Source organism: Gallinula chloropus (genome assembly GCF_964237585.1).
Source record: "Gallinula chloropus genome assembly, chromosome: 11".
Lineage (NCBI taxonomy): Eukaryota > Metazoa > Chordata > Aves > Gruiformes > Rallidae > Gallinula > Gallinula chloropus.
This window is the reverse complement of record NC_140096.1, coordinates 18662444-18676775: the sequence shown is the minus strand read 5'-3', so window position 1 is coordinate 18676775 and position 14332 is coordinate 18662444. Positions and strand designations below refer to the sequence as shown.

General features: G+C 38.0%; 1 protein-coding gene across 1 annotated transcript in view; it reads right to left on the bottom strand.

Annotated features, from left to right (window-relative positions):
- The window catches only part of MTMR1 (myotubularin related protein 1), a gene marked incomplete at its 5' end in the record, with an annotated part of 40598 nt that overhangs the window by 13230 nt on the left and 13036 nt on the right, over positions 1 to 14332 (bottom strand). The window contains 7 exons of the mRNA XM_084269220.1: positions 1826 to 2002; positions 3028 to 3141; positions 8058 to 8150; positions 8927 to 9133; positions 12170 to 12355; positions 12829 to 13017; positions 13731 to 13880. Of these exons, the coding sequence (XP_084125346.1) occupies positions 1826 to 2002; positions 3028 to 3141; positions 8058 to 8150; positions 8927 to 9133; positions 12170 to 12355; positions 12829 to 13017; positions 13731 to 13880 (1116 nt within the window). The remainder of the gene's footprint in view (positions 1 to 1825; positions 2003 to 3027; positions 3142 to 8057; positions 8151 to 8926; positions 9134 to 12169; positions 12356 to 12828; positions 13018 to 13730; positions 13881 to 14332) is intronic.

Below are 14332 nucleotides of genomic sequence, written 5' to 3'. Positions count from 1 at the left end.
TCTGAATGTTACTGAACTGACCAGCAGGGTGTGAAATGAGACAATCCAAACACAGAAGAAATAAAACTCAGTATATTGTGATGACAGAGATTGTTATTACTCGTTTGCATATGTTTGTGCTTTCATAATTAGACCAGAGAACACAATTCTGCAACAAAACCCTCTGATTTCTGCAGCAAGTTTATCCACGTAAATCTGACACAGTTCTGAATATTTGTCACAAATATCACAAGAATTCAGGGCAGACACAAAAGGAAAGGCAAGATGTATCTTCACAAGGCAAAACTAATGGGGCAGATCTAAAAAGTCAAACCAGCTTTATTAATTCTTCAAGAAAAGGTGCTAGCAAAGGTAAGGCAGTTGCCAGGATCATCAAATTTTGTTACCTTCAACAGGGTGATTTGAAGGACCTGTTCTCAAACCGGTGAAGATCAATGATTCACACGTGCTGGAGTGCCTGAGTGCTCTCCAGCAGAGAGGCAGTGAGCAGGGCTTGCCACTAAGTATATGACAATTCTGAGATTGTCATCTCATCTCTTTCAGAGCAGGACTAGCTTTCATGGGTGTTTACAAAGCCTGCTTGTTTGCAGGGCCTATAGATATTAATTAAATACAAGTAATAAACTGACAGACTGATTACACTAAACCACACAAATGTTTTTCAGCAAACAGACTAAGGGAAAGATGATATTTTGCTAAAATGCAGTTGACAATTTTACTTTAAAACCATAAATAATAAAATACACCACCTTTCAAGTTAACACATGCTAAGGTAGCTAACAGTCACAGGACTACAACAACCAAAATAGAACAAGGGAAACAAAGCAGCTCAGAGGAAACATGTCAGTGAGAAAGACAGCAATCCTGACTTTTCCAGGACCTTAAAGGGTATTTCTCAGATGCCTGTACTTCTATCAGTGTGCTGTCCTTGAAACTTACCTTGCAATAGCATCTTTTACAGCAGCCTCTGACTTCTGGGTGTCTAATAAATTTGAAACTCAAGTCTCATTCTAGCTGTTAGAAGATGAAACCAGCTTTTGAGCAGTCACCTAATAGAGGTAATTAATCATAATACGCTAGGGAATGTTACCTTAATAAAGAGCTGGTGTAGCACCCTCAGATATATTATGGCTGCGACACAAACTGAATGTTCTTTCTTCAGATTTCCAAGCAAGAGAGCATATGGAGTATTTGGCTGACAAGATTTAGAGATTTATCTGAATAGCAGACATTACTTACAAGAACAAACGCTGGATGGATCAAGGATCATGTATAGGGAGTTTTTAATCTTTAGCACACCAGGTCGGAACTGTAAAGGTCAATTGAAAGCAAGCATCTATGTGATGCTAAGTTTAGAGAACCTACAAAATGAGTCAGTGTGCAGTCCAATTCTTTCAGAAGCTGTTGCTGTATTTTATACCATGGTTGGTAAAGGGCAAAAACATTAAAACCAAAGGTACACTACACTCTACAAGAAGGTTAAGGGGATAAAAGTTTTAAAAAGTGTTACAAAGTATTACAGAACTGTTACAAAAGTAATCTGACAACAAAGACCCTTAATCTGTTACCTTTCACAAACCACTAAAGTGATACTGTACCTCCCCATTCTACTGGTGACTCCAATGACAACATCATTTTACCAAGTTTGAACACATCCTGCATCTTCTTCAAGAAAAAAACACCTTTTACCCCATCAGATGAAATACATGCAACAGATGAGCACTGTTGAAATCAGATCTGCACTCAACACTATGAAAAATAACAAATTTTAAAACCTCCTTGCTCTTCACTACAAGATAAAAGTTACTGACTGGAAAGCTCATACCTGAGGCCGCATCCTTGGGTTCCACCTGACATAGTAGTTCACCCACAGTTCCAAATGGTTCAGACTGGCAACAGGATACAGGACATGGTTCTCATAGTTTACGTAGAAAGGATTTGTGAACTCATCCAACTGGCTGTTTATATAGGACCACAGTGACAGAGTCCTTGTGCTTAGCTCCTGATTGGAAAAACAATTAAATTAGCTTTGAGAAGAAAATCAGTGAAGGGATATGTAGTCTGGAAGATTCAAAACAGTATCAGTGAAAAGTAATTATTCTCCCACTCACATTGTTTGCTCCTATGGTTTAGAATGCCTATTCTATCTCTATTTGCACTTCTGAAAATTGTATTATTCCTAAACGTAATCAGCATAATCATGGTTAGATCAAAGATTGGAAATCTGAACTTACATCAGATTCATCTTGCAATTTTACACTCCTTCAGTGCTGCAAAGCATGTGTTTCTACTACCGCTGTGCCTTAAATTGCATTGCTTTATTGAGAACTGCATCTGACTATTCATTGATGAAGGCAAGCTGTCTGGAAACCCTGGATTTGCTGAGAACATGTTATTCAGCTCCATCTTGTGGTATTTACATGGAACTCTTTTTTTTTCCTACAGAAGCCGTAGAGAAAACCAAAAAAAAGACAAAAAACCAGCAAAGCTAAATATGCCAAGGAGTTGTTAATTGCTTTAAAAAACATGAAGTTTAAAAAAAAAAACCAAAGCCAAAAGTACGCAAAAGGGCACTTGTATATTCACAAACTTTTTTTTTCCCAAACTCTAAGCATTTCATTAAGTCCCAAGTTTATCCATTTATGTATTTTAAATTTCCATAACCTTCAACTGCAAGTTCAATTTAGTTATGTCCTAAAGTGACCTGCAAAGGCATCTGGAGGAGTTCCTTTGGTAATAGCAAAAGAAATGCTAATTTAATTTTATAATGACTATTCATATTGTATATGTTGGTTAGAAATGTCTGAAAGAGGACTTTCTAAAAACTTCAAGCACCTGAAGAGATAATAGCTCAAGTAAAGTGCATGCCACCTCATTGCAGGGCATCAGTATATATTTCTCATACCATGAAAGTTCATGTCTGCATTGCCTTTTAAGACTAAATGACAAATGTATCCAAAAAACACAGCTCAGAGCTCTAAGCATTTTCACATCAAATCAACAACGTGTATTATACTAATTATTTACCTCTTTCAATCTCTCTTTTTCACAGTTGCATAAGAAAGTTCCAAAGAGACAACTGTAAAGGTGATCCAGAATGGTGATCAAAAATAACTCATTGAACTCAAAGGCTGCAGGAAACTGAAATTAAAAAAATGGTAAAATTACTTTAAACTTTATTTTAACCAGCACAAAAAGGAAAAAGGAAGAAACTCAGAGATAAGAAATAACAAAAAATTAGGATAGGGTTTTTTTTTCTTATTTAGTGATTATTTTGGGGAAGACTCAGTAATTTCAGTAGCTCACACTATGATAATACATTTCTCCTACGTGCTTCTTTATAAAGCCTCCTCGGAGACAAACCTTACACTCATTACACAAGAATACTACAATACAAGCATAGAAATAGCAGCTAACGTGACAATGGTGACAGAAAGCAATCTATTTGAAGAAGCTCTAACAGTATTCTGTCCTAACCCACCCCAAACTGTCTTCAACATATGCTTTATTTCCCTTGTTACAGGACAATAAGAATTTTATTTTCCACTCTAACATGCAATGAATTGGGTAATACATACTACTGCCCCTACAGTGTGCTTAACATTCATTTAAAATGTTTCTTTCTCTTTCTACCCAAGTAAGTTACTTCCCTACATTTCACCCCTTGAGTCTACCATCAGCCACATACAACAAGCCTTTAATCCCTCCTCTATTTTATTGGAAAGTGAACGGTGTACATCTGAAATGAAGCACTGTTATTCCACTGAGCACCACTAGGTATTTTATTCACAAGCAGAAGTTACCTGACACATTCCAGGAAAAAGAAAATTGAAAAAACCTCACAATGTTTAAGATCTATCTTAATTTGTAGTGCTCTAAAAATCATAAAGGAAGAAATTAATGCAGACTGCATGGGCCGCTACCTATTCAGATGGAAAAGGTCCTTCTTCAATCAAATCGTATGATAGGACTACATATGGCAACTGCTTGATGTGTCAAAATAACTTTGCATTCAGTATGACAAGGGTCTCAAACACAGATACAGAATGATAAACATTTAGGAGGAAAAAAAAATTAGAAAGCTAAAGGAAAAATTAAGAAGTAGCATTTTGCTCATTATCATGAAAGAAAATCCAAGACTCATTTTCAGGACAAATGAAACAAATTTTGTTCATTCCCACTAAAGCAGTAAGTCTTTACAGAAGCCTAAAAGGCTAACTTAGAGATTCATAAAGGAGAATTTCCTGCTCTATGGAGAAATCTCAAGTCAGTATTTCGGGTCTGAAGAAAGCAATGGACAGGTTTGTGTTCTGTGCCACTGAGGAATACTGAACACCTCGGCACGAGTGACTCAAGAGCTGCTTTAAATAAGAAGACAAGACGACAAGCCTAGCTGGGAGGGATAAGGCAGCAACGGGGACCGCAGATGAGCTAGCTGATCCAGAAATTCCTCTTCGGTGTCATCTGTGATTTATGAAGGGCAAATGTTTATTCATGTTGAAAGTAAAGAGTTGAATAACACACAATAGGTATGCCTGTATTAAGCCCAGAAAAATCTAGGTTTTAAGTAACGTTCTTTTAAAGATTAATTAAAGTCAAACATTGCAAAAACATTCTCTTTCCAACACTCCTCATGCTAAACTATACCAACCTTCAGTTGAAAATTATGAGTAAGGAAATTATCAATATCATGGCACACAAAATGAATGGGAGTCCTCCTTCTGAGGCTGCTAGAGGAGAGTTCAATAGGGTGGCGTGCTTGCACTGGGCCTTCTCTCTCAAATCACCTGCTTGTTCTCAATCATGTAGCCACTCATTTTCATAAAACATGTAGGAACTTAGGACTATCAAATTCTCTTTTCCAGTCATGTACAAAAGTTATCACCTACAGCACTTCCTTCTGTGTAGGAAATCACGCCAAAACTCAATTACAACACGATGATGTTAACAACACAGCTATGATTTTTAAAAAGTATGAACAGAACTCGATCAGCAGGTGTGCCAAACCAAGCCAGGGGAAAACTCAGCGGCCTCAGATCTCAATCTCCTGCATGCAAGCCCAAAGCAGCAATCAGATACAGAGAGCAAAAACAATTTGCAAAGGATCAAAATGATATTTGGAAATAACTTTGAAGACAAAGCCTCTCCTAAAGGGAATCTCTTTAACTGAAAGCACTTAATGAGCCTTGTCACATTAGGGTTCCGTGTTGTGACGGGTCCATACTAATCAGATGGATGCCGACACGGCCGCTATTCCAACCCAGTGAAGCATATTCCAAATTCCATACATCAGTGGTTGCACTCCGACTAATTTATTAATAAGTGATAGCACTTTATTGAAACCCTGTCTTTGGATACAAGAGCTGTACTGTTGGGGTGGTTGTATCAAGGCTGTAAAGCTTCTATTACCGCTGCTGAAAAATCACTGACCTAAAAACGCTCCCCTCTGTAGTTCCAAGCCCATTAGCGTCTGTTTGAAGATTCAGGTGGAAAAATTCCCCAAATGAAAATTTACTTCTTGTCAAATCCACTAATTGCAAGAGAAGACATGGGTCATTAAAATCTCCCACTTGATGCTGCTGGAGTTGTTGGAGGGGGGGTTGTAAAGAAGGGATTTAAAAGAATTCTCTTGTTTAAAAGCCTGACGATGCCAAGTGGCATCTGATTCAGACATGCAAAATAAACTTGGCTTTTAATCAATGAACTTGTTCTGTACTATAGTAACGTCCAACGTGGAAACACTTTGCAGAGCAGTTCCTATGACTGTGGAACTGGACTGAACCAGGTTAACAGCACACAAGATACCGTAACAGAGTGTGCTACTGAAACTAGTGAGAAAGGTGCCTCTGGCAAAAGGTGACACGTCGTATCAAACAGGATGCAAGTTTCTACTAACTTTAAACAAACCCTCCTCCTATGTATGTACTCCACATGAAAGGTAAAAAGCTATTACTTGAGCTGCAATGCTACATGCAAATTTTACAGTTTTGTTTAATTTTGAACAGGGCATCAGTATCTCATGAGATCACGTGTGGCCTTTCCAATTTGACATCTGCTGTTGAAAATCACCAGAATTTACTAACAGAGGAGGGAAGTCACTTTGCCATATGTTTTTTGTTAAAATCTGGTATCAATGAACTTCTCTCACGTTCTCTATTAGTGCATTTGTATGTCATGAAGACCATAAAACACAAGGGAAAATATATAAGACTGTCAAGGATTAAGTTTCATTGTCTGAAGCTATCCGGAAATTTGTGTCTTGGTGGGAAGTTAGAGATTCTCTCACTGTACTCAGTCAACTGCTTTAAGAATGTCATTCACAGAACCCAAAAGAGAAAATTTGCTTGCTTTGAGTCCATGCCCAAGCCCTTACACCCTCCCGCAGTCATTGACACTTATTTGAGCTTCAGAACGTTTCCCATATGTTTCCCATGATCCTAAAGCACGAAATGAGCACTGTTTTATGAGCAAGTGATTTGCACAAGGAGAGCACAGGACCCTGGTTTTCAAAGGTCCACGACACAGTAATCACAACCTTCACACAGATCTTCTAGGTGTTAAAGTCACCTAAACAATAAAAGCAGGCAAGAACTCTCCAAGTATGAAGTTTTTGATTTCTTTTCTGCTGTAACATTAATGATTTTTCAATGCCACTGCTGCTCATGAATTTCAGAACAGTTTCTGTATCCAGGTTTTGAACAGATGTGGTATTGGCAAAATGCTTCACAGATTCCCCCCACTCCCTGTCTGTCTTTTTTTTTTCAACCTAGAGGGAACTAAACTGTTTATAGCAAGAAATAGGAGGCAGCAAGGGAGATCACAAAAATAGAAGAGGCCATTCTCGATTAAGGATCTCCCCAGAGGACTTTTGTTCCTACCAGGTGTTTAGAGCTGCTTCTCTCTGACATTGTTATTAGCTTCCCTCTGAGAGAGGGGCAGAATTTTTTCATTTATTTTCTCCAGCCATACTAAACAGCACATTAATGCTCAAATAGAGATACACAGAAAGAGCCTCTGGCCAAAGGCCCAGTATGACAGCAGGGAACTTTCAAAATGCACCAAAGATGACTGTTTTGAAGACAAGTTTTGGAAACTATGATGTTAGTTTTTGAGAACAGTGTTCAGAACAAGGAGATTAAGGTAAGAGATGTGGGAGCGCTAGCATCATAGGGAACCACACTGTTACCCTCCTCTCTTCAGAACACATAATGTATTATACAGACTTCAGTATAACAGCTTTTACCATAAGAACAGAGATCTATGCTAGGCTTCAAGAAGTTAAAAAAGAAAAGAAAAAAGCAAAAGAGTGGGGAAAAAAAGGAGTCAAGCACTTCTGATTTACTTGGAAAAAGCCTTCATGCGGGTACCCTATTTCAGTAACCCTATTAAAGAAAAGCAATAAAAAGGCTTAGAGGAATCTTAAGTTTATGCTCATGGAGATACAAATAAGGAAAATAAAGGTAAAGCTGCTCTGTAATTTGACATATTAAGAAAAAAAATGGAGAATGTTAATGTTTTTGTATCTTAAACATAATTTATTTCACTGATGTCCTCTGATCCAGAGGTGAAAGCAGTGTTGGAAGTAAGAAAACTTATCAGAGAACTTGTGTTAGAGAAGCTGTCCCATATGCATAATGATGCCAACATTAAATTACATTTCAAGTTTGAGACATACACAGAACCCTCTCCTCCTCTCTGTTCACAATCAACCTGGATTTTTCCTGTTTTTTAGGGAGAATATAAATTCACTTGAACATTTACTCGACCAGTGAATATGTAAAGCAAATGGTTTATCTCATCAATGACCCTCATTTATGTAACTGGAGAAGTGAAAGCCTATTTAAAACAAAAATGATTCTTAGTATTTTGATTTCAAGTCAGTATGTCTGCTTTAGCTCCTTGTACCTCAGAGAAAAAAGTTTCCCTATATGTACACAAGCACAACCAGCTTCAGGAAAACATGCTACTGCTCTGCAAAGGAAGCTCTTCTCCCACCTAAATGACATTTCCAAGATAAGGATCAAGACCTCATAAAAATATACTCTTAAACATCTTACCTGCTTTGTCATTTGCCACACACAGTCAATGAACTGGAGGAAGATGGGAGACCTGTCTGCATCAGCATGATCATCATCTCCATGTCCTACTCGCTGGAAGACAAAACAAACTTTTAACTTCTGTCTCCTGTATTTACAGCACCAACACTTCAAAGCTGAGTAACTCTCAAATATGTTCCAATCGTGAACATATGTGTTAATCTGTATTTTCCAGCTACTAAAACTGCACCCCAGCGTTCACTTATGGACATGCCTTTGCTGTTGAGCAGAGCAGAAAGACACTTTCTCAACAAAGCTGTGCCAACTGTTTCCTCATCTTTCACTGTACAGCCATGTATTTTTACCAGTGGGTCAAACTGGTAGGTATTTACTGAGACTGCATTGAAACAATAATTATTCCATATCCACCTGCCATAAGTACATGTCATTTCTCCTAAACCATCTTAGAGTCAGAGCCCACAAATTGTCATAATAATTTATGTCCTAATTCCCCACTAGCCCACACATTAAATAAATACTCCAACCTTAAATCAGAGTAATGGTACAGCAATTTCACCTTCTAGACACCTTAATTGTTTCCTTGTTTCTCCATTCATGATTGTTAAAGATGAAGCAATGTTTTACATTACCTCTTCCTCATAAAAAAAGCCATTTTTATACCAATATGTTCAAGCCACACCATTCTTATTTACTTTGTAGTATAGATCACATACAGATTTCCTGTTACAATGAAGAAGTCCCAACTCTTTGGCACACTGACACCATTAAAAGGACACAGGAGATGGTAATTAAAATGCAGCACTGAGAAAACATGCTATTCAAAATAAAAGCCTTGAAGGCAACAAACTGCACACAAGCTTCCAGCTCACCATTGCGAATCGGTGTCCAAAACTTATCCATTCTTTCTCTATAAGGACTTCAAACCCCTTGATAGTTCTGTAATAGCTGTCCAGCATAAGCATAGCTAGGGCAGTGAGCTGTGCAGTTCGATCCCAGCCATCGCTGCAATGTACCACCACAGATGTTTTACCAGATTCTATTTTATCTGCAATTCTTACTGCTCCAGCAAGCAGCATCTGAAATAAACAAAAATAAACAAAGCACATTAAACACTAAAAAAAAGTTATAATTTCATATTCTTAAGGTTAATATATTTTAACATTTTGGATTAATTACATCATTATCTGGATGACTTTGCTTTTAAATTAAGAGATTTCCAAATGGTGGTGTGCATATTCCTAGAGGTATAAAAACTGTCTGCACTCTGTCGACAAAGAGGGTTTTCCTATCAGCCCTCTATCATTAGTAGCACATAGGAAAAGAACCTGGGAATCCCTTCTCTAAATGAAATCTGAAATTCAGTATCACGATGAACAAGACAGAAGCACTGTAACCTAACCCAAAGGCTGAAGTTTCAATGTTTTGGAAGTTCATTTTCACAGTAACCAACCACTCTTTGTTCCTCAGCTTTCAGTTCTCAAGTACTAAATTTAGAGAAAAGGATAAACTATCCAGCTAGCCTAAATCAAACCCCACCCCAAACAAACCCAGAAACCCCTGGCTGGGAGCCCATGCTGATGTGCTGGTGTATGATGTATATACACTGTATTCAGCCCCTGAGCAGACTGTTAATAGTGTGGATTCAGAAGCATGCTGGAGAGCAAAGGAGAGAGGTGGCACAGGTCTGGGATCACCTGTGTGAAGTTGTTATTCGTCTCCCTCACCAAAAAACTCAACTTGTTCTCTTATGGTTCTCCATATTTTTTAAAAAAACTGGAATAATCTCTCTCCTGTGAATATTTGTCTCTGTAACATAAAACCACAGGAGAAATTCCTATTCTGCATTCCAACACTAGAAAATGGAATCTTGCAAAATACTTGCATTTTTTCCTTCCCATGCATGTAAAAACATCCTCTGGGAAGAAGGAAAGACAGCATCCACTGGACAAGCTGTGCACAAAACCAGTCTTCAAAGCTATTTCAAGAACCATGCTTTAGAGAGTTTTCATTGATTATATCTTTCATCGACCGTATCTTTTATGGTAAAACCGAAGGCTGTCAGGATGTTAATATCAGGAAGCAATACAAAAGCTTCTATGGGAGAACAGAGCTTGTGGTCTGAACTAGTTAATTGCCAATTACTTCTGTTACAAAGCTCTACTGCACTAAAAAGTTACAAATATTAAAACAGACTGGTCTTCAATAAAAGCAGAAAACTAATCTATATGACATACAGGTATGCAATAGTTTGCTCTGAATTGTTCTAAAGAGAACACAGCTGCCTCTGAAGGAGTACAGCTGAAAATAAAAGGACAGAACAGATACAGGCAATAAGCAGAGCTTGGGAGACAGAGTTACTATTAATTCAGCAAATATCCATGGAGTAGGTGAAGCATTTTATTCTACTCCGCACAAAAGCCTTTAGAAAAGAGCTTTCTCCACAAACTGCTGTTATTCTTTATAGATGTTACAAAACTTACCAGCCATCACAGTATTTCAGGTAGGTGTCCTAATGAATAAGTGGCTTTGGATTGGTTTAGAAAATGAGAATTGGCTTAAAAATAATTAATTACCCAAGTTCTACTCTGAAAGACAGAATATATCCCAGAGGGCATGAGGAAATACCCTGGTTGTGCAAAAAGCACCAAGTGACTCTACTCCTGTTGTTACTACTGTCTTCCCACACACAGAATGCTACTGGTGCCCCTCCAGACACTCCCTGGACAATGTTCAACGTGCTGTGGTTGCCCAGCGAATTTCCAGTAATGCACTGCATTAAACTGGGACACAATCTCTGAGCCCGGAAAACAGAAGGAGCGTTAAAGCACAGATAGGGATTTGTTAATTGCTATTACAAGCCAAATGAAACAGGCAAGGAAGGCAAGCAACTCTTGGATAAAAGCACAGGGAGATACTATCAACACTGCTAACACAGTAATGGCAGCTTTTAAGAAATCAGGCTGTGGTTTCTGCTGTCAATACAATAACATGAAGTACCACGTAAGGGACAGGTTCATGAAGAATGTTACAAGTGTGTCACCTCTTTGAAATAATTTAAATGAAATTTCAAATTGCTATGCCATTGTCATCTGTGCAACAGTGCTTTGAAGGTCCACTCCTGACACTATCTAGATCCAGGAATTCCACTGAAGTGAATGGCAATGGAAGGTGCCCACTGGCCACAGCAACTCCACTTTTCAAAACAGACTACTGTATTCAAGGCCAGGCTGGTAAGAAAAGGTTTCCAGATACTAAGATTCCCAAAGCAGCTTGAAATAGTCTAATTTCAAGATAACAAGAAAACAAAACTGTCCCCAAAAGCTCATTAAATTTGTTTAATTCTTGATTTAAGTGTTTGCTCCCTCTACTGGTTCTCTCGCGGCGGTTAGTGAGCACCAGTCAACAGAAGAGTAAAACTAATGAACAATCCCACACATGTTATGTGTGAGTGACATTTGAGCCAGTTGCTAATAAAACAAACTCTACTCCATCCATATTCATCACAAAGAGGGGAGTGAATGTGGTAATGAAATAATCTATGCTCAAAGCATTTCACAGGTTAGTGAAACGGACTGTAAAACTGAGCATGGTAGTGATTTATTTTAACATTATGTTAAATAATGGAGCAGATTATAACCCAGCAGTGCACTGACTATAAACAGCCCAGGAAAACGTAGGTGCCCAACACATGAACACTGACACTGCATTGAAAGAAGGAAGGATGAGAAAGACAGCAGAATCTACAGTCGAGTCCTTTTGGCAGTCATTCAAATATAATCTGAAGTTCCCAGGGCATTCTTCCAAAAAGCAGGGATAACCCTGGGCTGCTCACAAACATTCCCTCTCAAGAAAAGAAAACATTGTCCAACACTAAATAAGATCCTGTGCTATCAGGAATTAACTCATTACTTACCAGTACATAAAACTGGAAAACCAAAGTTGTTATGGAACGATTAAAATGCTGTATGTTCTAGGTGACACAGCTTACAAATTATTTTACAAGACTATCCCAATGAAAGTGTTTCGATCAAGGTTTTGGTAAGAGCTTGAGAAATGCAAGTTAAAAAGATGGTTTGAAAGAAACTGGATTTTTCACATGAGAAGTATTTTACCCTTATATATTCCAGCCAATGCGTGGAGTCCACGTTGGATAACCACCGAGTCTCATCAATAGTAGGGTAAACTATTTCCTTCAGTTTACGCAGGGATTCTCTCATCACGTGTATATTATGAATTTCCAGAAAGACCAGCTCTGCATTTGGGTAGGCACTTTCACTTTCATATCCTCCACCTTTTGCCTGTCATTCCAAAAGTAAAAACAGATGAAGAAAAGAACATGTAGAGGATTTCAGCATACGGTTGAGAGTGCTATTTTGGTCAGGTTTCAGGATTTTATGAGAGAAAGGATTATTTTAGTACTAATAAAACCACATTATTTACTTTTGTTTTTCTAAGAAGCAGTAGAGCTACTTTTATTAGGTGAAAGAAATAGGCTACGTTTGATAACACATCTATATATACACCTTCCCCTTTTTCCCACTGAAACCTTTGGTCTTCTGTGGGTTTTACTGCATCATTTGTCAGCTACATGTTCAAGCTGCCTTCAACCCCTGCCAGCCTTTCCAATATGCTACAAACAATTTACCTTTCTTCCCCTGCCCTCTTTTTTATCTTTTCAACACCAAGTTCTCCTCATCCTCACCTGTTGCTCATGTCTTCAGCCTTGTAATAAAAATAGAACTACGGCTGCCAGTGACGACACCCAACCTACCTTGTTTGTGTCTGCAACACTATTCTGTCTGGCATCAAAGATGATAAGTTTGTGTGACTGAGCGTTGGCATCCATTATTGTCTGCAAATATTTTTCATCTTCTTTGCAACGCTTATCATTTGGGCCCACCGATGGCTGGCTGCATCGTGTTATTGTTGCTTGGCTCTCAGGATGAATCCAGGATAACACCTGGAATAAAAGAAAATTGTTTTCCTTTACTACTGTACAAGCAGCAGGGCAGAGTGCAATTAGATGATCACACTGCCTACCTGGCATTCTTTCCTGGCAAATCAACAAACGCAGATTTCAGGACAAGCTGATGCAAAGCCCTACTGAGAGCAGGGTAGCACTGCCCATCCCAAAACTGAGCTTGAAATACAAAAAGATTCTACACATCTTCGCTTTTATTTCTAATAAAAACTAAGCCTGCTACTGCATCTTACTAATTAGAAAAAAAACCCAACAACAATGGAGGAAGAAAAACTGCTTCTGTGTGGAATTCTGTGGACCTGTACAATGCCTTGCACAGCAGATCCATGAAAACTGCCATCATGTTTAAAGGGGTTCTTTTCCTACCTGCAAAACTACTACGTCTGTGACACATTCCACACCAGACCAAGACCACAAGCTAGCACGAGTTAGCATCAGAAACCACTGTGGCTTAGAAGTGTTACCTCCAAACAAGGTTTATTACACAGTGCAATATCCAAGCAATTAGACTCACGTTTGGGTTGCTCCCTTTGGTTTGGAAACCATCAAGCCTAATTTTCCCTTTTTTCTCCCCCTTTAAGGAAGGGAGCCTTTTTTTTAAAAAAAATATTTAAAAATAAAGCCTAGAACAACTCTGATAATTTCTTATAATTTGTAGAGCATTTCTATCTCCTTGTAAAAGTTTCTCTCACCGGAACTCTGCCTTTCGCTCTAAATGCTGCCACTTTTGAGAGGTCATCATCCTTTACACTGGTTGGCACAACAAGAACAGCAGGATATGTATCACAAAGCTCATAGGTGCTGTTAATCTTGGATATTTTCCAACTCTCGTTGGGCAAGCCCTGTATGGAAACAAAACATTTTTGGATTTTTCAGATTAGAACTTTAAACATTTGAGTTCAGGAAGATGGAAATTTTTATATGCTACTTTTCTTCTACCTTTTTTTTTAAGCATGCCTACATTTTTTCTTTTAAATAAGCTATAAACTACAGGTCCTCTTACAAAACTATACACTAACACACTACAAAGTCTTTCCTATTTATTATCTTTAAAACTGATACGCAAAATAACCATTTAAACAACCTGCTCACTCAGGTAAAAAGTAATCTGAAGAATAAAATAAATAAGATGATAAAAGATAATTAAATAAAAATACTTCTGCAACTGAGAAGCTGTAGATTTACAATGACAAACTATGGTTACTCTTCTGTTCAGTGCTGCTTATTCAAAACCAATTTTTTATAACACCTATATTTTCTAGAAACTGCACTTGGAAAAACATGGATTTAAAAA